General features: G+C 40.8%; 1 protein-coding gene across 1 annotated transcript in view; it reads right to left on the reverse strand.

The window, feature by feature from the left end:
- P3h2 (prolyl 3-hydroxylase 2) overlaps positions 1 to 24,903 on the reverse strand; it is a 150,966-nt gene that overhangs the window by 11,560 nt on the left and 114,503 nt on the right. The window contains exons 3-11 of the mRNA XM_060370154.1: positions 23,366 to 23,555; positions 17,612 to 17,743; positions 14,444 to 14,586; positions 14,044 to 14,133; positions 12,505 to 12,545; positions 11,172 to 11,263; positions 1,752 to 1,879; positions 1,087 to 1,182; positions 320 to 470 (exon numbers count right to left, since the gene is read on the reverse strand). Coding sequence (XP_060226137.1) covers positions 320 to 470; positions 1,087 to 1,182; positions 1,752 to 1,879; positions 11,172 to 11,263; positions 12,505 to 12,545; positions 14,044 to 14,133; positions 14,444 to 14,586; positions 17,612 to 17,743; positions 23,366 to 23,555 — 1,063 coding nt within the window. The remainder of the gene's footprint in view (positions 1 to 319; positions 471 to 1,086; positions 1,183 to 1,751; positions 1,880 to 11,171; positions 11,264 to 12,504; positions 12,546 to 14,043; positions 14,134 to 14,443; positions 14,587 to 17,611; positions 17,744 to 23,365; positions 23,556 to 24,903) is intronic.

Here is a 24,903-nt window from a genome sequence, read left to right on the forward strand (position 1 = left end):
TCCACCTCCCCTCTATGCTTGTAGGCACAACTGTAGTTTCCAGCTTCCTGGGTCCCCGGAACTCGGAGCAGAGAAAGCATTTTTTCCCCTTCATGTCTTAGCAATTATGAAAAATGGCCAGAAAAAAACCTGACAGAATGAGGGTCTTCCAGAACTTTAGGAATCAAGAGGGAGAGAAAGAGTAAATTTTCATTGTTTTAGGAAGCGGGGGTTCTCATAAATTACCACTCTAAAATGTGATAGAGCTTTGCTGGGCATTGCTTTCTTTCCTGTGGCATTCTGGGGGGGCAGAGGACAGGTTCAGGTTCTGGAAGCCTACCAGACAAGGCTGTTCTGCACACCATGTGAGTATAGGAAAAATACAGGGTTGAGTTCAGCAGGAAATAGGATTCCACAATCTTCCGGGCCTTCTCGCTGATGTCATAGAACAGCCGTGCACTCTTCAGCGGCACCCGGCCTTCGTAGCCAAACTGCAAAAAAACAAAAACAAAGAACCAAGGGGACAGTGGAGATCATGGGGTTGAGTGGAGGGCTGGAGACAGACTGGCTCGAGATTTCATTAAGAGAATACAGACTGGCCATCTCTGCACCAACTCCCAGGAGTAATAAATACCATGTGCTTGTGGGTTCTGATGGAACTCCGAGCCACTGGAACAGCTCTTCTAATCACAGAGGGAAAGCGACAAGCCAATTATGCTCTCTTCCCGTCCCCCATAATACATTCCTCATTCTTCTCTAATAACACTTCCCAAGAGGAGGAGAATTACTGATCTTGGGATGTTTTTGTCATTAGCTCATGAGCTCCTTGAGGACAGTGGTCACTTAGTTTTCGGCGAGATACAGACTTGGGAAGCACGAAGCTTGGTAAGTGGATACCGGAAGGCAGGGATCATCTGAATCCACAAAATGGCTGGGGGTTGGAGTTCCTGGGCAAACCATGTGCTGAGGATGAACCCACGGCCCCAAAGCAAAGGACAAAGCCACCGGCCAAGTTTCCACTTCGCACTTGCTCCCTTCTAAACTCTCCTTCTTCCTGAACCTGCCATCCCCTGGGAGCTCAGGCTTAAAGGGAAGCAAAAGATTTACTTTGAGTGCCTTCAGCACCGTTGCTCCTTCAAACTTTTCATTGGGTGTGTGTGGTGACGTTTTCCCTCGGTATCCATCACCAACCAGCATAATTCCCTGAGGACAAAATGGATTAAAATGTTCTATTAGTGACAACTAAGAACCCACCCAGGCTTCCTCTCTGCTTTGGCTTCCAGAAGCTGAGAAGCCAATGCCACACTTAGCACCATTTAATTCCATCATCCAGGTATCACCAATTCTAACTGGCGGGGGAGGGGGCATTTTTCTATGATCTTCAGTTCATTTTCATTATAAAATACTACGCTTTTAAAGACATGTAACGCAAAACGTTCATATATTGGCTAACTTCTGGTTAAAATAAAGAGACTTCTCCACTGACATGCTGGATGGCTACACTCCTAAGAACTCAGCCAGGGGGAGTTTCAGTTCATCCTAATCCAAAAGCTATGAAAGCTTGGTTGGTTACTGTCTTCTGCCTAAGCAAGCGAAATTCCAGCCTAAAGCTGCCCCCCAGGCTCGGGACACCCTAGCACAGGGGCTGCCCTCCTCCAGGACACTGTCCTCCAGGCTGAAGATAGACTGACAAATGGTCTCTTCTCCTCTAGATCATTGCCTCCAGGCTCGAGATAAGCTAGCATTAAGGGTTCCCTGTCTCCAGTTCTCACGCTGGCCACGCTGTGCAGTTCCCGGCACTGCTCTTCGGACAGGACATTATCCAGGAGAACTCGCTGAGTCCCGTTCAGCTGTTCGGAGTTGTAGACGAAGGTGATGTTCTCGTAGAGCAGAGGGCCACCTGGAGCAACAAAGGAGAGTAGAGTGTCTTCCCTGCTACGTCCATCCTCTAAGAAGGAACACAGAAAACTCCGCCGTCTACAGTACACAGCACAGAAGATGCAGTCTCCATAGGAGCACAGACAAATCACATAGCTTGATAAATGTTTAGGTCTCTGGAACCAGGGGACAAACTGCTAAGTGGGGTGCCTATTAACATATCAAAGCAGAAGGCAGACACTGTAAGGGTCTCAGCTCTCAGCATCCAGTACCTGGCATAATCACTGGGACTCTGAACTATCCTGATCAAGGACTGGGCTTTGTTTCTCTTCCTCACATAACCCAGCCATTTTAGCTAAGTTGACCTTTTAGTCTTTCTGGCCCCACTCTCTTTCATTCCATTCTCCTGGCCTTTTGGCTTCTGGCTCTTTCCTCCCCCTTCTCCTCACAATTCAAGTTCAGTTTGCTGGTCACCTTGACTCTGGATTCTCCCAGATGTCTCTGCCTCTGCTTGTGTTCTCCCTTACATCTATAATAAAAACCTTGACCCATTAGGAGCAGTCACATCTTCCTTTTACCTCCTTTTTTCATCCAACAACCACAATACAGACTGAGGGGAAAGGCAGATATCTGAGTCCCAGCTCTCCCCATGGCATTATAAAGCATTGAAGGTGCAGGGGTCAAGCTACTTGTTTTTTATTTGATTCTGGATGATCCTAGAAAGCAGAATTCCGCGTGTCACAGCATCCACTCCAGGAAGAAGCCCTTCTTCATGGTTCCCTCGTTTGTAGCTCTGATAGAGTACCACAGGCAACTCCATGATGTACATTCCTGCTCTCCAAGTACAGCATGTATGCCCCAGAGCTGGTGTCCAGATTTCTTTCACATGGGACTCAGACATCAGAGAACACGACATCCCTGGCTTCCCCAACACAGCTACAATGTGCTCTTGCACTTACAGCATTAGCTTTCTTCGTTTGAGTGGTCCCTGTACTGTTCTAGAAACGTTAGCCCCACATACATAGGCTCCTTGGAGAATGCGTGGGATGGAAGAATGCAGCCTCTGATGGTGAGAAAGGTGAAGCAGAGACTGAACAAAGAAAGAATACAATTCTTTCCCCTTTTATAGACATAAATGTAAAAACCGGATAAATTCCTGAATGTACCACAGCTCCACAAGGAAGGCCAGCTGTGGAAGGCACAGACAGGCCAAGGGCATTGTCAGGGGAGTGAGAAGACATCCACTGAAGGAAGAGGAGACACAGAAATTGATGTTTCCTTTATCACTGTGAGCAGATTAGTCAAGCTGGGGAATAACAATATTTGTTAGCCTGGTTTGGATCTGCGCTTCGCCACAGACATGACTAATGAACACTGAAAGAAGGAGGTAGAGTTTATCAGTCTTGAGCAGTGCATAGCCATCTGTCAGAGCAGATGTTCTTGAAGGAGAGTCAGCGCTGACAAGTTATCTTTGAGGTAATTTTTCTTCCACATGTGCAATCACAAAGCCACGTCTATATTATCTACATTTATGTTTCATATAACTTAGAGCCAAAAATTATGAAACTGAAGTGAAACAGGAATGTAAAAGAAACTGTGGCCAAATCAGCAATATTAATGAAAAAGGTTGACTCTATTTTGCTTAAAATAAAATACCAGATTCCACATGAACATTCCCCAAATGACAGGGGCGAGGTTCTTTAGGACTAGCATTCCTTTCAGTATCCTGCTGTGTAATGCTGTGTATTTATCACATTTTAATATTGAAGCTACTATAAAATCTAGTAAAAATTTAATTAAAAACTTAAATTTTAGTTCTAATCTCGCCTTGCCACATTACTTAAAAGCTTATCAATTTTGTTTATTGTTAATCTGCAGTCAGTCATTCAATCAAGCAATCAGTGTGACCTGAGCTCACGTCTCCCCACTAAGACACATATCTATAGAAGGACTCAGCTAAAGATGGTCATTCAGATGACCTCGTCATTGCTTCCGTTAATTTCAAAAATTATTTCAAAAATTACAAATGTAGAATTTCTTGGATTCTGAGTCTAAATTCATACAGTTCTCGGTATCACATATTTTGGATAATCAGAAAAATAAGTCATCTCCTTTTATAATTTGATGTTTCTTAAAACATGTTATAGTGAGTGGATTTGAAATACTGAATTGGGTAGGATGTAGAGACGGCTTGAAACTTGAAATGTGAATCTAGGCTTTATGAGTCTCCCAAATAGCTCTAAACTATGTAGTAATTTTTGGCCTCTTGTCAAAATTCCTCCTCCTTTCCTCTCTTCTCTTATCTGCTATGCTCCATGCCTCTCATCTTTTTTTTTTTTTTTTTGTTCCTTCCTCTGGCTACAGACTCTAAGATAATCCTCTCTGCCTTCTAGATCCCTACTCTCGTGTAATCTGCCTCCCACAAGTGTGAGCATGGCTTGGTAGTTGTTTCTGATTCACCGAATACTACAGAGAACATGGAAGGTCAGGCCTGTGATAATCTTAGTGGAGACTGACTTCTCCCTGGTTCACTGACCCAGTGTCCTTTAAGTTTATGTGCTTTGATTAGGCCAGTGGTTCTCTTAGCATGGATGTGGCAAAGAACAGAGGGCATCTTCTGGCTGAAAACAAGCCAGAACTGCAGAGGCATGGCCCACCAGTTCTTTAGAATTAATTCTGCCATCTTAACTAGAAGTGTTTGCCAGTTTTGCTGGTTAGTTTTATGTCAACTGGACACAAGGTTCCAGTCATTTTGGAAAACGGTTCTTTAATTGAGAAAGTGATCCCAACCAGACTGGTCTGTGTACAAACCTTGGTGCATTTTCTTGACTTTTGATTGGTGTGGGATAGTCCAGCTCACTTTGGGCAGTGTTACCCCGGGTTGTCCTGAGTGCTATGAGGGAACAGTCTAAGGAAGTAATGGTGAGTAAGCCAGTAAGTACCGCTCTTCCCCGGCTTTCTGCTTCGGTTTCTTTCTCTGGGTTCCTGACTCACTGTGGGCAGCAGAGATGTCTTTCTGCACACAGATAAGCACTGGCGGAACCTGGGGTGTTAAGCACACAGGATTGCTCCTTCAAAGGTAGGAATGTATAACTTCGTATCTGCTCAGAAGGCTAAGATGTGGTGTGGTTAAAAAGCTAGTGACCTTTTGCACTTTCTGGCAGTGGGAGAAGATGCCAGATTCTCTCTCCTAGACCTTTATCCTAAGCCTGATTTTCTCAACCTATTGGTATGGACAGTGTCACATGCAGTCAATCTATCAACTCCATCTTTCTGGAAGGCGCCACATGTACAAAGATTTTTCAGCGTAGTTACATTTGATTTTTATTCACTTTACTTTGTTCTTTGAGGAGATTTACGTATGCTTTATTGTGCACATGAGACTGAGTTAATGAATCACCAAGAAAGTTTTCACCTAATTGTGCTGTGCTTAAATATATCTGAAATAAACTATTCCGGGGTCAGCCTCCCAAAGTTTGAACGAACACTGGATAGTTAGCTTTGCTGAACTGAACTGCCTTCTTGCCTCCTGTGAATGGACACTCTGATGGCTGTAGATCCCCACACCCTTTTGAGTCCCTGCCCCATCTTCCTTCTGTGATGTGGAACTACAAGCTGAATTAAAGCCGTTTCTTCCCAAGTTGCCTTTAGTCACAGTGTTTTATTCACAGCAACAGACACCCTAGCAAAGACAGCAGTCAAGCGTCAGCCCAGATGTTGCCATAAGCTTTGGGGGGAGACCATGAATAAATGGCCTTATCCACACTGTCCCCAGATTCTGACCCACAGAAGTGAGATAACAAGTCGCTATTGTCATAAGCAGATGAAACCTAGATAAAACAAAAATAGTAGCAGCCTCCTCACAAGACTTCTTCATATAGTTTGGAAAAGATGTTCCAATCTATGGGACCAATTAGAATTCCTAGTCAATTTGAGGCACACATTTCAAACTCAGAAAACTGCATATTTACTCCAACTTGGAAAATTTAAAAAGTACTCCCTTAGCAAGAAAGACGGTTAGAGATTCACAGAAACCATTTGCCAATATAAAATTCAAATAGAAATAGAATACAGAGTTTAGTGAACTGAATTGGTTTGTAATTTTTCAAGTGCCCATTATTTTCTAGTTTGAAGTAATTTGCTTAAATATAATGAGGTTATTCTTAAAATATGAATTTTAACAATACTATGGTAAAACATTAAAAAAAAAAGCCCTATCACCTAAGCTCTGCACAAGTGTTTGTTTCTGTTATCATTATTACTGAATTACTTAGCTGTACTTAGAATACTTTATTAGATTCTGGTGTCAATATTAATAAGCTCGCCTTAATGGGGTATATTTAGAAGAGGGGTTTGAGTGGTAGAAGTCCCAGCCCTGAGACAAGTAATATTCAAATGCCACGTAAAGGCAGGGTGCCGCATGAAGTCTTAAGTATGTAGAACTTAAGAGACTGGAAAATGTGGTATTTGAAATATGTTTTTCATGAGCTAATATAATTACCCCCAGGATGTATAAAATTTTGAACAGAAATTTGTCAGCCTTAGAAAGCAAATAGAAGAAAGGGGGTAGGGGAGGAAGCTTGTCATTCATGAGGATGCAGTCAGTCCAAAGATGACTTACAGTAGCACACCAGACAGAGGAAAATGTGAAAATTAAAATAAAAATGTCATCCAATAGGTTGTGGTTCCTGGGGCCTGGTTTTGATGGCTGCAGCCAACTTTTAACCACTGTGAGAGGAGATATAGTTAAACAACTTAATTCTTAATTCTTCTCTCATTCATAAAGTATGTGCCTGGCTCTAATTCCTCGCTGCGGCAACAAAGATCATCTAGCGAAGTGTGCCTTTGTGCGCCCTGCTGTGGCTTGTGGCAAAAGCAGTGCTATTCCCTTAAAAACCACATCTCACTAGAGATAGGGCGGGGTGCAGCTAATAAGTCCTGATATAAGTGCAACCCTTCCGGGTTTTAAAAGGACCCGGCACTTACCACTTCCTGAACAGCTACCATCTTCCTTCACAGATAATGACTGCCGGGCATAGACGGAATAGGGAATGGCATTTCATAGTGTGCTTCCTATCATAACACATCCTGAAGCCAAGCCTTCAGACTCCAAGCTCAGCAGTATTTCTGCCTTGTCCCCAGTGACTCTGGAATCATTGGTGAGTATGGTCTTTGGAAGATGGGTGTTAAAATAAGTAACAGAGGTGTCTGCAGTGAGTCATCGTGAATGTTTCTTAGACTGGAGTTAGTGTGGGTGGTTAGTTTGGGTCCTGGAGAGCTGTCCTGTGTTAATATTATTTAACACTCACCTGAGTAGATGACAGATTATTTTATGGAACGTGCCTCCTGTCTGGCCCACTTTGTATCTGCTTTCTGCCAAGCCATCTGGCCCTCGTAATTTTATAGCTTACCACTCTTCTCAATTTGGATCCTACTCAAGTGTGTGAGGGCACTGCAGTTGTGGTATGATAAGAAATGCGTTTGTATTTTATTGCCAGTTCCTAGTTCGGCGCATAGAACACTTGCAGTTTCCTGAATAATAGAAGTATACAGTATATTTTATCATTCACCGTCTATATAAAAATCACACCCGAGCTTGTTCTAATGAGGTGACTTACGGTGTATCCCTTGGATGGATTCAGAATGGGTCTAGTCCCAGAAGGACCAGTGACTGGAGGATACCAGGGTACATTTTGGGGATTGGAGGAGGTGGGAATCAGGTTTTCTGAAAGTTTTGAACACCAGATTTACATAAGCTTGCAGTGGAGGTTCTGGGAGGGCAGATCTGCGCCCTGGTTAAACAATGCCTTGTTCTGTGTAAACTTCATCTGGCTGTTCGTTTGTATCCTGTTCGTTTGTTATACCTTTTATAGTAAAGTGCTGAGCATGTTTCTGCACTCTATGATCACATCTGCCAAGTTTATAAAATCCAAAGGGGATCATGGGGTCCCTCATTTGTGCCTGGTCAGGGAGGAAATCAGTCAGCATAGGTGACTGCCAGATACTACTTTTGTCGCCTGAAAAGGAGAGTGGGGACAAGTCCTAAAACTCTGGGATCTGATGCTGTCTCCAAGTACAGAACAACAGAATTGACTCTCAGTGTGGTATTGGTGGTTGATGGGGCTCTGCTCTGTGGCAGTGGTGGCAAACACCCCACACATGTTCTCACAGAAGCATTCTGTCTTGACTGAAAGAGTAGAAAAGAAAAAGGGGCGTGGTTTTACTTTCCAGAGTACATCCTGAGATCCACTTGCTAGTTCAACAAAGAGAATAAGAAAACAACAGAAATAGTAGATTTGGGTAACCAACCACTAACCATTGCATAGATTTCCCATACCACCCTTCCTGCTAAACTTATTCAGTTACTAGACATCAGATTCCCTGGTAGTTGAAAAGAAAAAAAAAAAAAAAAAAAACAGAGCTTTGACATCTGGCAAGTGCCCTGGAGTTTCCGAAACATTTTCATCAAAGTGCTGGTACAACCAATAACCATTCATGGAGATGGCCTAGAACCCCTGAACAGATGTAGCCCATGGCAGCTCTGTTTCCCTAGTAAGGGGAACAGGGACTGTCTCCAACATGAACTCAGTGGCTGGCTCTTTGATCACCTCCGCCTAGGGGGTGCAGCCTTGCCAGCCCACAGAGGAAGATGATGCAGCCACTCCTGATGAGACCTGATAGGCTAGGGTCGGACAGAAGGGAAGGAGGACCTCCCCTGTCAGTGGACCTGGGGAGAGGCATGGAAGGAGAAAAGAGAGGGAGGGTAGGATTGGAAGGGGATGAGGAAGGGGGCTACAGCTGGGATACAAAGCGAATAAACTGTAATTAATAAAAAAATAAATTAATTTTAAAAAAGTACTGGTGCACTGGCAAGTTGTTTCCTGCATGGCTTCTCGGCTTCAAAAGGAACATGAACTCTGGCTGACTAGGCAGCTTTCAGGCTCTGGGCTCCATGGCTACCCACTGAGGTCCAGGTCAGAGCAGGTGAGCCTACCATCCTGTTTACTGTTTCCAGCCAACTTTGAAGCACAGGAAGGAAAGGGCTGGGAAACCCAAGGCCAGAGAGAGCCAGAAGTGTCAGGTCAGCCAGGGGGGGTGCTAACCAGCTCTCCTGGGGACAGAGGGACAGACTCCTCAGTGCAGTGTTTTGGTCTCTTATCTTACAGCTGGGACTGTCCTGGGACTGTCTATATGCAGCACCATATTTGTAAAGTACACGAAAATAAAATTGTGCCTGCACCTAATATTGCAGTGTGGTTTTCTTGCCATTGCCCCCTAAATAATATACGATGGCATGCACAGTGTTATAATATGAGCATAGCACATTGCATTAGGTATCATAAGTAATTTTCCAGTGATTTAAGAGATTCAGGAGGCTGTATAGGTGATCTGACAATCCTATGCCATTTTATTTCAGGGTTGTGAGCACTTTACACTCTGATATCCTTCAGATAGGACCAGTTGGGGGACTAATCCTCATGGATACTTATACCTGTGTATTGTCCATACAGCTTATACTGTAGGCTGTATTTTAGGTAGAACTATTTGTTATCAATGCAGTAGGTATAGAAGAAAACATAATAATCAGGTTCTGAGCACGGCTGTCAGATTCAAGTGTTTGGCCAATGTCATGTGTTGTGAGACATCGGAAAAGTGACTAAATCCATACTTATGAGAAACTGCTACTATTGAAATGAAGGCTACATATATTTGCTCAAAAATTATATATGCAAATAATGACTATTAAGAAGTACTGCGTCTCACAACAGCATAATGCAGCCATGATCATTCAGGCCTTCCTTTACAGCCATTGAAGCAGGACAGTCTCCCCAAGCATGGTTGGCTACCATAAGAAGCTAAAATGTTATGCTCAGGATGCGAGGCTAAGCACTGCACTCAGGGTCAGCCGCTTTCGACCCAGAGAAGAGCATGTCTGATTGCATGCGGGTTGATGCCCCAGGTCCCGCCTCTGAGAAAAAGGTATCGGATGGATCTGATGCTCTTTGGGTGGATGATACCTAAATGAACATCGGTACAAAGTCCCAATTTATTTCTAATATCAGAGATCAGACCTCTACTCTTGCCTGATGTGTCTAAAACAAAAAGGGGGAACTGTAGAGAGCTGCGGAATGCTATGCCTTAAAGATGGAGCTGGTTTCCGCCTTCCACCTTCCCGATGGTGAGTGCTCTCTGTCACAAACAACTCCACATTTGGCTAAGACTGAGGATCTGGCTTGCTTCCGTGTATGTGGACCTATCTGCATTGCCCCCGTGGCACACTGGGGTTGGCACCCAGAGGCTATTTAAGCTGTGGGCTGGCTTTCCCCAGGGTCAGAAGATTGTTCAAGGTTCCTGAATAAACTGCATTGAGAAGAAAAAAAAAAAAAGAAAGAAAGAAACATAAATGGGAACTTCTGGCTAAATAAAAAAGATAGATTTGTCAAAAAAAAAAAGAAGTACTGCTAATATTGTCAACAGTACTCTTGTTAATAGTGTATTATTAGAAAAATGCTTGACTTTAGGTAAAAACTGCTTTTAATAGTACTCTGCAATTTCAATAATTCTGTTCTTAGGCCACCGGACATGTAAGCCTTTGTTCTCATCTTCTGACCCACTTGCTTTGCCCACTAGAACGGCTCTCTGCACACCCCTATAAAATCAGCCTGAAGCATCTTTAAGTTGGTGCTGTAGATCCGCATTCAGCTACTTACCCAGCATGCACAAGGCCCTGCATTAAATTTATACCATATCATTCTACTCAAAGCCCTGTTCAAATCTATATTATTCAAGTGTCGTAGGTGAACTAACCTAATACCTCACATGACTTACGTCTTCTCCAAGATCCTTGGATATGCAGTCTACCCCACACTATCTAGCACTCACTACCTGGATGAGCGACAGAAATACGTCTGCTGACCTCACTTGCCCTCAGGTATTCAGCTGAGGATGGGGAGGACCAGAGAGTCCCTGTCAAATTTAAATGATGGGAGGAGTATTTGGAAAGACTTTTGCAGTAATATACAGATCTAAGGCATTATTGTGTTTAAGTGTTGATTTCAGACATATTTAGTTTTTCGAGACAGGGTTTCTCTGTATAGCCTTGGCTGTCCTGGACTCACTCTGTAGACCAGGCTGGCCTTGAACTCACAAAGATCCACCTGCCTCTGCCTCCTCCCAAGTTCTGGGAATATAGGCGTGCACTACCGCACCTGTAGTTAATGTTAAAGAGAAATGGATTTGACCTCAGTCTCTTTAAGGATTTCCCCACCACACCCTCTTCCTCAATCCTCCTGAAAAGACTTGCAGGTACTTACCTTCTCTTAGGTCTCGGCCTATCTTGGGTGGTGACTTCTTCATTGACAATCCATGAACTTCTGCTCCCTCTATGTTCACTCCTGAAGGGACCCTGTCCATCCAAAAAAGTTGAGACTGCAATTTCCCATAAAATAAAAATGTCCGAACACTGCCAAAAATACTGTATCTACATATGCATTGTTTCTGAATTGTATACCATTCACCTGTCTTTCTAATTCAAATTAAATGCCCATGCCTTTGCGTGGGTTCTTAGCTTCCTTGGGATACTGTGTTTCTTTCTAAACCTTCCTTGCAACTCTTATTACAGTTAATTTCAGCTATAATTTCACTCCCTTCACATCAGTCTATTGTCCCAAAGAACAGGAAAGAAAAATGATTGTGTGCACCTTCATAATTCTCCATGTTGTACTGTGTCTTGAACATGGACTGCATCACTGAATAATGCTCGAGTGGGGACAAACCATGTCCTAATGTAATAGTTGCTTCTTGACTATTCTGAGGAGAAAGACACAATCTGTGTCAAGCTTTGCAAATACACAAGTGAGAGTAGATACCCCTTCGACCTACACAGACTGGGTACATCCAAACACTCCTATGTATCCTGGATTCTCTCCCAGTCATCTTATGTCACCCATGATCTGACTGATTGCAAGACTGACAAGGGTCCCTTCCACTGACAAAGATCTCTTCCATTGGCAGGGGTCCCTTCCATTGACATGGTCTTTCTCAGTTTGAAAATAGGTTAACCGGATTGTATGATCGCAGATTAATAATTCATATGCCATAAGTCTGAGATATTTAAAAACATGTGGGTTGATTTCAGTTATATTAAAAATGAGTTGTCTTAGTTTTTATTTTCTTAGTAATAACACATAGTTGACTATGCAGAAACTGTTCTGATCTTGATTTCAGATGAATAAGTGAGGAAATTTACCATCAAAAAGCAAATTTTGAACATGATCAAAATGTGTCACATAAAACTCTCAAAGAATAAAAAAAAAACAATTAGTAAAGAAAAATTCATAAAACATGTTAATAAAAGTCATGTCAAACTTCGTGCAATGAGTAATCACAGGAACTAAGCATTTGGAGAATTCCTGGGCTAGCTCCTTCATTTAAGGGAAAAAGAAAATATCCACACACAAGTTGACAAGTAATCACTCAAAACCATACAGAAGCGAGTGGGAGAGCTGTGGCCAGGACAGACTTCCTAATGTGCAACCCAGAGCTCACAGTGACAGTGCTTTCTCTGATCTGCTGGAGGTAAGTTTCTTGCATCATTTCCTGCCTCTGAGCACTTCATCTCACCATAGCAAAAAATGGACGACTCACCGGTTCTCATCCTGCCGTCCTCCGTAACTGACCCAGTAATTCTGTTTTCAGTTGAGAAAGAGGTATACATTTATTACTAAAATGCCATTTATGAAAATAAAAAATGTAAAATACTCTTTATCAAATATTTAGAAGACCTCCAATATTGAGAAACGTGCACTGGGTGCTGATCAAGAAAAGGTTGACGCAAGTTTGGCCAAGGCACCATGGATAACAAATGAATCAAAAGGCCATATGGAATTAGTGAAGGCCTTAGTTCTTTTGCTCTGGAAAGTGACTTGAAATTTGGTAACAGAAGGGGTTTCAAAGATCCTTCAATGAAAGTGCTTTGTGAATCACGACTATAACTTGAACAACAACAACAAAAACAAGCTGGATTAATTATCTGTACAGATTCATTAAGTAGGTGTCATATTCTAATGTCTCCTGGGAAATAGTAAGTAGGAACAAGTATACTACAAATATTACACCAGAAATATTACCTTAAAATAACATAGTTTTTAAAAATGTTCAGTGATAATAGCCAAAATTAAGAACACATTTTAAAAGCTTCAATTAATGATTTCCCCAACATATTAACATGAATATTGCATAAAAATATTCATTAATCAGTAGATAAGTAGAAAAACCTATACCTAGGCAACTCAAAGATTAAAAGCAATAGTATGTGAAAAGAAAAAAAATGCTGTAAACTGGCTATCAGAAGAACAGGAGTTAGGATAGCCATGACATTGCAATTGGCACTTAATGTACGTGAGTAAGGCAGGCGCTTTTCCTCCTGTAAATCTGGTGAACTGGTACTTTCATATATCAGTAGAAACAATGAAGATATCCGGAACATTTCCCTAGAAAAGTAGTTAAATTTCAAGAACTTTTAGACCTTGTATTTTTTTCATGCAAAGTGAGTCTACTTTTGGAATTATTTATTTATTTAGTCAAGAAAAATGCCCCCTTAACTATGTATCCTTGAAAAAAACTTGAAATAATTAAAATAAAATAAATCAAGAGAGTTAATCATATTTCATTCCATCTATGTAGAATAAAATACCTTGAATCCTTAACAACACAAAGAATCACCTAAGTGTCTCATTAAATAATAACAAGAACACACATTTAGCTACAGCATGGATGAGGTCTGGTGTTACTTTACAGGCTGTTCAGGGGACAATGCGGGAAATACAGAAAGGACAGCATGAAGGATGACCCAGCTGTTTTATTTTGGAAGGTGTGTTATGTTGTTTAAAGAATGATGAGCATTAAATTTTTTTTAATTTTATATATAAAAGCAGAAAAATAAGACAATACTGAAACAAATGAATCATGCACAAAATATTCACATTTGACTGGACCTCAGAATCACGGGAATCTATCAAAATCATTTAAAGTTCACCACATGTATAATATAAAGATTTCTCTCCATCGGTTATTAATATAGAGAGGTTATTAAACTCTCAAACTAATATGGGTGGAGCATTAATATTTAAATATCCAGCGAGAAGAGTTTTAATAACCCTTCATTTTTTTTCATTTTGTTCTTACCGGTTCAGAATATAAAAATCCCACGCCCTCTGCAGCTGACTTGATCAGTTCAGATTCAAGTTTATGACGATTGATAAATGCTGTTAAATCCTAGAGAGAAAAAGAATTTATATTTAAATAATATCTAAGAGATGTGCTAGAGGCTCAAGTTGGAACTTTTCATTATAATGGCCAATGAGCAAACATAAAGATCCAAGTAGCAAAACCAGTCCCCTTGGCAACATGCTTTCACAAGATAGCATCTTGCAGGGATAAAATCTGAAAGAATTAAGATATGGAACAGACATTAGATCTCTGTGTGTCTTTAAGTACAGTGTTTATTGTTGTTGTTTGTTTTTAATCAAGTCTCCCTGAAACACACTGCAGTTTCAAGAGATTTCTTTCTGAACTCTGCTCTTACCTCTCGTGCCTCAATGGATGCTGGGTCAATGCTGTCATCCAGCATGCTCTCATAGTAGTCTATGTTATCCAGGACATCCTCGTCATCTGGATGGAACATCAAGTAGGCTTTGGCACACTCCAGGGCTTTCACATATTCACCAACTAGAAAATCAAGGCATTGCCACATTTGAGTCAGCTAGGCCCTGCCCAAAAAATTTCACGGGAAGACTTCTGCATGTCTAGTGACGTCAGGATGCTTCATCATAAATGGGAGATAAACTGAGGCCGAGAAAAAGGGTTAGAAGCATGATTTCAGGAACTCAAATGATCATGACACAGAAGGTCAGGCATGACTTCAGGTACTCAGAAGAGATGACCTTTTGTTTGCTTTGGTACTGGGCACGTTGCAGAAATCCTCTGAAAGCTCCATCAGAGGATGCTTGCTGTTAATTTCAGGAACACTACAGCAAACCTATGTGAGTTCACTGGGACCTTTTTGTACTGTGTGGCCTACGCAAATGCTCTGAGCATGACCTTCCAATATGGTGATGTAGCATTCACAAACAAAATGTGAGTGTAGACATGATTCCAAAGTCTTATTTCTTATCACTGGAAAGTGTACCATCAACTGTTGTTTCTATAGGGCAACCTTCAGCGCTCTAAACAGTCTCTTCTAGCCCATTCTCATATGACCGGGATCAACCTCAACAGAATCTAACTGTTACCAAGAGCCGTCCAGGCTGTCTCAAATATGAATACTTGGTTATATAAATCTTTAGGTACTGCAAAAAGATGTTTGACTCTTAGCAACAGAATGTTAAAACACTGCATGCCGTCTTCTCAAATAGGCCACAAAATCTGATTTCTTTTAAAAGGATACTTTGTCCTGTTTCCTGTTTTCTCCTTCTTCCAATGTCCATCCCATTTGACTTTCTGAGTGAGGATTGATCATCTTACCCAGGGTCCTCAATCTTGCTTAGCTTCTTTAGGTGTACAGATTTTTAGTATGTTTATCCTCTATTTTGTATGTCTAATATCCACTTATAAGTGAGTATATACCGTGTGTGTCTTTGTGCTTCTGGGATACCTCACTCAGGATGATCTTTTCTAGATTCCACCATTTGCCTGCAAATTTCATGATTTCCTTGCTGAGTAGTATTCCATTGTGTAAAAGCACCACAATTTCTGTATCTAAAGAGGGCCTCTGAAAGACTCTACCCATCAGTGTATAAAAGCAATTGCTGATACTCATAACCAAACTTTGGGCAGAGTGCAGGGAATCTTATGAAAGAAGGGGGAGATAGTAAGACCTGGAAAGGACACGAGCTACATAAGGAGAGCAACAAAACCAAAATATCTTGGGCACAGGGGTCTTTTCTGAGACTGATACTCCAGCCAAGGACCATTCATGGATATAACCTGCTCAGATGTAGCCTATGGCAGCTCAGTATCCAAGTGGGTTCCCTAGTAATGGGAACAAGGGCTGTCTCTGACACGAACTCAGTGGCTTGCTCTTTGACCACCATTCCCCTTCTGAGTGGGGAGAAACCTTGCCAGGCCACAGAGGAGGACAATGTAGCCAGTCCTGATGACACCTGATAAGCTAGAGTCAGATGGAAGGGGAAGAGGACCTCCCCTATCAGTGGACTTAGAGAGGGGAAGGGAGGATATGAGGGAGGGCAGGATTGGGAGGGGATGAGGGAGGGGGCTACAGCTGGGATACAAAGTGAATAAACTGTAATTATATAAAAAATAAAAATTTAATTAAAAAAAGACACTTTGTAGACACATACACATATATGTATATACATTTTTCTCTCCGTGTATATATTCTTGGAGAGGGCTCCAAATTTTTAATAAAAATGACAATAAGCAACTGGTGTGCCTAATGGTTTGCATTCATTGCTTATGATGTGCACATGAGTTATTACTGTCATAAGTACCAGGACAATGAGTAATACCTTACTTTTGGAAAAGGAGGGAATTTGCCAAAGCAGTTTTAAAATGTTGGTTTGCAGGTTTTTTTTCCCTCATTATTTTAAAGGGAAAATATTTCTTTATGGTTGACCTGTATAAAAGAAATTGATGGTGAAGACAGTGAGAAATAATGAGAAGTGCATTGAGCCAAGTAATCACAACCTGTCAACCAGCCAGTCACTTCTCCACAAAGTGAAGGTGAGGACATCAAAATGATTTATATGATCTGAATTCTATCAATTGCTTTTAAGTACAAGAGGGGATATTCAATATCTCCTCTTCAACTAAAAAAAATAGAAACCAAAACTATTCTCAATTACTAAGTGTTACCTAGGGGATTGTAGAGTATCTGAACATTTTATAATATATTCTGAAGATGAACAATGGAAAATACAATCCATATGGAGGAAAATCTTGCAATGTGAATCAAAACTACAAATAGAATAAATTATTTGACCCTGTAAATGCACCTCCAGATATTTATCCTTAGAAATATGTAGATAGATGTACACAGACATGTGTAAAATGCTATCCACTTGTAAGTTCACTGCAGGTACAAAAGATTACCAACAATGCAACTGTCCCTCAATAAGAAGATCCATAAAGTATGGTCTAATATAATGGTATACAATCATAAAGAAAGATCAGGACGATCTCTCTGTACTCATCATTAAAGTTAAACAATCAATTACTAGATTAATTTTGGCCTAAAATTTGGTAATTTTCTATGTCTAACCTACTGACAGTCATCTGGCATGTATGAAGTAAAAACGATACCGAAAACAGTGTAAGTAATTTACTGTCTTCACATAAAAAAAGAAGGAAGGTTCTCTAAGTGTGTTTGTTTATATATAAAATTTTGGAAGTATAAGGAACTTGATTGAAGGACAAGAAAGTGACTGTGGAAACAGAAAGAGAGCACATTCCTAGTAAAACTAAGTTTAAAAAAAAAGGAGCTTAGGTTGAAAAAGAAATTTTGCAAGTCTAGTGTAAGTTTTATGACACTATCATAGCAAATCCTCTGTTTCGTCCACTGCTAGTGACCTTCTCTGCTCTGAGCTGCAGCCAAATTGCAAGAAGGGAAGGAGGAGCCCATAAACCTGCATTGTTTTGGTGATGAACAGAAAGAAAGCAGGGGTCTGGATGGTGACCAGATGCCTACAGTGATGAAAAGAACCCCAAAGATCATCATGGATGACCCACACTTTACCTCTGTAGTAGGCAAACTGGAGGTAGTCGTAATGCAAGGGAAGAAAATTCTCGATTGGTGATAGGCGGCCTGGGCGGGTGGCGAGTTCCCGCACACACTCATGCTGACAGACCAGGACCTGCATGTAGTGATCTGGAAGGCAAGAGAGAGAAGAAGTGTCTGCCAGACGGTGACATCACTTTTGCCATGATCACTCAACACCACTGGGTCCCAAACCTCTGCAGTATGTCAGGCTGCCTGTGCGTAAAACTGACTGTGGACTTTCTTGTCAGACACCTTGAGCTTCTCTTTGGGTACTTCAGAAGGTCTGAGAAGCCCTGGAATTGAAACCGGATGTTCACATTCTAGTGATGTTTAGAAGCCATTCAGAATTGGAACAGCCCTGCATCCAGAAAGTTCAGCAGGGGAAAGGCAAGACCCAAACTCCCCATCCCTGTGATTTTTTTTTCATAGACAGAATTAAAATATTTCTTGATACCTATTTTCAGGACCCTATTCTACCCAGTTACAGACTAAGCTCTATTGGGACACTGCATATTCTAATACATGGGATAACTCTTTGGACATAGAGTGGCAAAATGGCAGAAAAGATGACAGTAAAGAGTTAGAATAAACATTCTCCTTGCATCCTTTTGTGTGCTTGCTGTTCTCACTTAAAACAGTAAAGATGCTTAGCTCTCTGCTCTGTTTTATCAAGGCATGATCGGAAGAAACTTAAGCAGCTAATGTTACAAGGAAAACACCTCTTCCCATTTGCCTAACTTTGAGTCCTATAGCAAAGATGGTAGCAATGTTTTCCAGGGAGAGAATGGTTCATTCATACTTGGGCTGAGTAGGCTCCCTGGGGGTTTAGAAAATCACTTGACTTCATGGCTACACAATTTAATTGGCCACAACTGCTTCTTTCAAGGGGCTCTCTGTTTAGTCGGAGTTCATCCTGAATCTGGGCAGCCTTGCAGACTGAGGTCAGGACACAGGAAGGAAGGGAGAATTTGAAGGGTGGAGGGAAACATTTTCCATAACCTGGCTAACTTGAGCCCACATAGCACAGCTAACAGAACCAATGCTGAGTTTATCCACTGCTTTTTACGTCTAGTTGGAGATGTGTAGAAAATAATCAGATCTATGTATACAATCTGAATGTTAGGAATAAAACATTAGCTGACTCTGACATGAATTCAGTGGCCAGCTCTCTGATCACCTCCCCCTGAGGTGGAGAGGTGCAGCCTTGCCAAGCTACAGAGGAAGACAATGCAGCCAGTTCTGATGAGACCTGATAGACTAGAGTCAGATGGAAGGCTGAGAGGGAGGGTGGGGCTGTAATACAAAGTTAATACATTGTAATAAAGTAATTATAAACAAACAAACATTAACTGTGTTTCATAAGATAGGGGAATGACAAATGGCCATCCCTTCACTCCTCCACAGACAGAAGTCTCTTTACCTTCAAATCTGTTTCCTTTACTATCAAGTGACCAAAAAAGGGGAAAAAAAAAAAAAAAAGGACCCACCAACAACTCAAATCTGCAGGAATATATTTTCAAGGCAGAGCATAAATAGCAATGAAGATATCTCTAGCTCAATGAACAGAGCTGACTGTAGGAAAATCTGCACCAAGCAGCAATTTGTATTTTCTTCCAACACTAAGTCCCTTCTAACGCTACGATTCAGGCATTACGGTTTTCATAATGCATTCCCTATTGTAAATGCCGCCTTAGCTCCAAATTGAGGACACCTAAGTATACAAGACTAGAACTTGCAGGGTGAAAAGTTGTTGTATTAATCTTACTGGTTGTATTCTTTTCCTTTCAATGTCATTGTGCAATTAATATGTTTTTTAATATATTTGTAGTTCAGAACAATTGTATGAGAATACTTTTAGATTTTTGCTACAATACATTGAACATACTTCAGATTTCTATGAAACCTTATAGTAATTGTGGGTATTTGGCTGGGACCCACGAGACTATGACTTATTTTTAAGTTTTTTACTGGGACCTGGGAAACTGGTGGTGGTAATTAGGAGTTAAAAAAACGAGTGTGGATGTGCCTGTTTATCTGTTCTTTCCCAGCAGCCAATGGGTTATGGTAACTTTATCAACATTAAATATTACCCAACATAAAGATCAGGTTTAGTAACAGGATCTAGCTCATTTGTCAAAACTGTTCCATGGACACTGACAGCATAGGTGCAGAAGTAAATGGGTCAGAGGTGGGGCTTATTATCCCATAAAATCACAGCATTATAAAGTGTTAGATATAGCTCATTCCCTTGCAAAAGACTGAGAAAACTTCAGTAATGACACTGCAGAAGACACACAAAAATCACTGTTAAATGAATTTAAGAAGTTAAAATGGCAAATGTCCAAGGAACAAAACTCTTAAAATTAAATCCTCATAACTCATTGTTATTGTATATTGATTTTGGGCAACTTAAATTTACTTTGGTAATGGAGCACTTCATAGTTTAATAATTTAATGTAGTGATTTTGACTGTAATAGACATATTGATTCTAGCTTATACTTTGTAGCTGTTCTCTAATTAACTACTAAAAACCCCACTTTTTTATGACAAGCATTATCGTAAGCATACGGCACTACTAAATATTTATCTATACATAGTTATTGGTGTATAAATCACATCCTTTATTCTTGTATTCACCAAAGCCTTCATTTATTAAGTAGCTCAGAGACTTGCTGAAAACTGAGCACTGAACAAGATAGGACACTGCCCAAGTGATACCATAAAACACCCTGCAGGTTTGCAAGGGAAAAGAGAGTGGGTGGCACAGCCAAAGAATCCAAAGAACTTAAGAAGGCAGGAATGAAGAGAGACTGTGAATATACATACTGAAAGTCCTTCTAGGTCGAGGGCTTTATTGTAAGTGGAATGAAAGCCAGGAGAAGAAGGAGTTTGCATACAATATCTCTGTTAGTACAGAATTCGGGCTCTGTATTAGAGCTCAATCAGAACCATACACCAAGAGCAGGAAGGAAGTAGTCATGAGGGGCTCAGTTAAAATGTGGTTTTGACTTAAGCCATGGAAGTGGAGAGGCTCAGTTAAGTGGTAAGTACAATGTGAAAGAAGCATTTGTCCAAGCTTGGCAACAAATAAGATGGACTTAAAAGCTGTGGAACATCTTAGATTAAAAAGCAAATTCACAGGATTTGGTTCGAGCTCCTAGGTAGATGCTTTGGAGGGAGATAAGGAAACTTTAGAATTGGAAGGGCAAACATAGTAATTTCCATGTCTGTTGAAAATCATTCCTCATTATATATGTCGTGGAACCTAACATGTCATCAGCATATGCTTGATAAAGATTTGTTATTGAATAAGGTACTCTTTACTCAGTTTTTTATTATGTTGACTTTAAAAAAATGAACTCTCGATTAAAATAGCCTGAGTCTGGGTCTAAGTTTGTTTCTAGCCACATAGCCAATTGTTCTAAGTAACAAGTTCCTCACCTAAGAGGAACAGAAGCTCTTTAGTGAAGTGGCTGAGCAACAGCCCAAGATGCAGATCTGTGTGAGAAGTCTTCCTGAAAAGCCAGCACCCTTTAGGCCTGTGACACCATCAAGAAGAGCAAAACTAGCTATTGGCTGTGGAGACCACGGGCCCAGGTAGAAAGCCTACCCCCATTGAACCTACTACACTGTGCAGAAGGCTTATTTGGTCAAAGTGCTTTCTAAATGCTGTTTATATCCAAGGGTGAGTGCTGCACCCAGCCTTCTTTCCAGGAGCTTCTTAGTACAGTGCAACAGCAGTTAATGAAAGAACACACAAGTGGCCAAAATGTAGACAATCTGTGATGATGTTCCAGTCCACACATGCAGGGTTATGTATTCCTTCAAGGCTCAGCTAGCGCCATGGAGGGCATGGTAGATGTCAGAAAGAATGTAAGAAACAGAGAATGGGAGATGGGAAGTAAAAAGACATTTTCTGGACATGACATAGCCAAGGAACTTAGGAACTCACTGTCTCTGGGTTTGTTGGTACAAGATATGTCTAACACTAGACACACCAAAATTTCACCAAGGGTAGAAGAGGGACCCTGCAAGCACTGGTTATTGAGTTAATGGTTGTGGGGGTTGGAGGCTTCATCTAGGGTAGCCACTAGAAAGCCATCTTCATCCAGTAAGTGACAGCTCAATCATGTACCAGCAAGAAACTCTAACTAAACTCATTGGACCACACGCACAGATAAGAAGGAGGAGGGGGACCCATTGAGAAGAAGTGTTTCAGTGAGAGAAGGAAATAGGATGATGGGGAAATGAAAGGTGAAGAAAATGACTAAAATGTACTAGCTAAATGTATGAAAGAGTCAAAAAATTAAATTGAAAACAGATCAACAAAACCCAAATCCAAACAACACCAAAAAAAGCAAAAGGAAATAACAAAAACAAAAAACAAAATCCAAGTCAAGAGTTGCAACACCCTGCGCCAAGCAGTACCTGACACTGCTTGTTGATAGCTGGAGAAGAGCCACACATCCTCAGACTGTGACATTCAGCAAGAACCCACCCTTTAAAAGGATTGCTATCCCTGTACTGAGGCCTCCTCACAGCTTGCCTGTGCTAGCTCCAAAAACACAGTCATAGCCTAGTATGCGGCTATACCTGTAGGCTTGCCTGTACTGTTATGGCTACCTAAGAAAGTGATGAGAATACACCAAGATGTAAGCCAAGGTCAAAGAAGGTCCCTCTGGGAGCCTCTACTTCCCACGAAACATTGCCTCCTCTGCAATCCCCATGGCTGTAAGGCCCTTGACTTTCATTTCACTGACCGGATATGCAAGCAAAGGAAGAGCCATGGCCTAGTGGCACAAGCCTATAATCTCAGCTATTTGGAGGCCTGAGGCAGTAGGATTGCAGAGGCAATGAGGCCTGCTAGAACTAGAATGAGTCCAGGGGCAGCCTGGGCAACTTAGTGAGACTATAATTCCATGATGAAAAGTAAAATGAGGGAGAGGATTATAGCATAAGGACACTACAGTTTCCACTTCCTCCTGCCTTCAGTTCTGTATGAAAGTACTCCACCTCTCCTACACAAATTATATAAACACACTCCTAAAGTTTCTCCTGACAATTGTATTTTTACACTTATGTTGTTAATACAAATAAATTATTTTCAAATACAGAATATATAGGAAATTAATTTCTTCCAATAAAAAGGTTAATTACCCACTATAAGCAAGTCTTGAATATAACACATTGCCTACTATTTTAAACAACATTCTCAAGTACAATAAGTCAATTAATTGTACAAGACTGTATCAAAGGGTTCATTGCTATATTATTTACAATAATGAAAAACTGAAACCATTTCAATTGTCATCAGTAAAGACTAACATTGAAAATGATGATGCTCCCGTGTAATGAGTCTTATCTAGCCACTAAACACAATAAAGTCAGTCCACGTGTACTTACATGAGAAGTCCAAATTTTGTGGCTAGGCATAAAATAAAATAAAAAGAACAATATGTTGAGAAGAAATACTTATAATACAGTACTTTCCTATTTATACTGATGAAATAAGTAAATATGCAATTATTAACAAACACATCAGGAAGATGTTGGGAAGAAAAATCATCAAAATTTTAACTATAAAAAGTAACAAGAGACATCATTAAATAAACACATTAGAATCTTTGACATTTTATAATGCTTACTACTATGCACTATATTGCCAGAATATTTTTATACAAGATCTATAGCATTTTAGTAAGCCAACAAAGAATAAAAACAACCTTTACCTGCAATTGCCTCATAAAGGCCACCTCTGTACCCTAAGTATTCATACTCCTCAAATCTCTGAGGCCCTTCACATAGAGCACGGCACTCCATATCTTCATTGAAATATTCTCTTAAGGCTTGTTCAAAGTACTTGATTGCTGCTTCAAAGTCATCAGCCTCATAATGTTTAACTGCTGCATTATAGCTCTCCTGCAAAGGGACAGACGGGACCTTGTTTGTGAAGAGTGAGATATCCACAGACCCAGGATTGCTTACAATGGTGAAAGCAGAATTTTGTGTTGCAGAAGGTAATGATAGGTTTTAGGGGTCAATCCAACTGTGACTTCCCTACGTTCAAATACATGTCAAAGAAAAGGAGCCTGGACTACAGGAGTGTCAATCAATCCTCAATCTTTCTGTACGTAGATGGGAGCATACCGTGTAACCCCACTGTGTAAGGAAGGCATGGAAGAGCAGTGGGATAGCAAATATGGTTAGAAGTGCCATCACTTCCAAGCCTTGGTCCACTAAATCTTCATTTCTCTACCATTCTTCTCAGGAGTAATTTTGGAGGTCACACATTGAGAATGGTGGTGTAAAAAAAAAAAAATCAGGGGATGGAAAGACAGAAAACTTTCCTACATGTGATTTCAAATAATACTTTGTTGTAAGACAAATTTTGTGGGTTTTTTCAAACTCAAGATGGAAGGCTTTAGTTACAAGGGAAAATCCTCCAGATTGGAAGCTGCAGAACAATAGTGCAGCCAGGAACCACTCATGCTGGCTTCACTCGTAGGTGAAAAGGAAGTGTGTTAAATGTCAGGAATGTGTGTGATAGGTCTGCTGCACTCATGAAATGCACAGCACCAGTGACTGATTGCAAGATATCTGCACAGAGATCAAGTCACTGAGTATTCTGCCATGAACTGGGGAGAGCCGCTTGTGCCCCCACCCCTAGCTGAGGAGTTATTAAAAGTTGAAGGCTGCTAGGTAAGGCGGAGTAACTTTTCTTTAGAGCAGTGGTTCTCAACCTTCCTAGTGCTATGTCCTTTTAACACAGGCCATCATGTTCTGGTGGACCCCAACTTCAAAATTATTTGCAGCAACTTCGTAACTGTAATTTTGCAACTGTTATGAATCGTAATGTAAATATCCGTATTTTCCGATGGTCTAAGGTGACTCCTGTGAAAGGGTTGTTCAATGGCCAAAGGGGTCAGGAGCTGCTTTAGAGGGATGGCCACTTGTAGGTACTCTAATGGGCAATCCATACCCATGCATATATGAGTGGCACCAATTGATCTAAATGGTGAAGAAAGAGAGCTGGAGGAGGGTGATCTGGGATCTAAGAAGAACTGGAAGACAGAAGTAGGAGTGAATGTGATTCAAAAACATTGCATGCATGTTTGGCATTCTAAAGAATTCACAAAAAAATATTGCATTCAAAATAAACTATAGCACTCAACAAAGACATCCCAGAATAAGAAATGTCTAGAAAACATTTAAATCCAAACAACGTCTTTAGCAATCACAGAAATTCATAATAAAAAGTACTTTTGGT

This window comes from Meriones unguiculatus, chromosome 17, assembly GCF_030254825.1.
Source record: "Meriones unguiculatus strain TT.TT164.6M chromosome 17, Bangor_MerUng_6.1, whole genome shotgun sequence".
Taxonomy (NCBI): Eukaryota; Metazoa; Chordata; class Mammalia; order Rodentia; family Muridae; genus Meriones; species Meriones unguiculatus.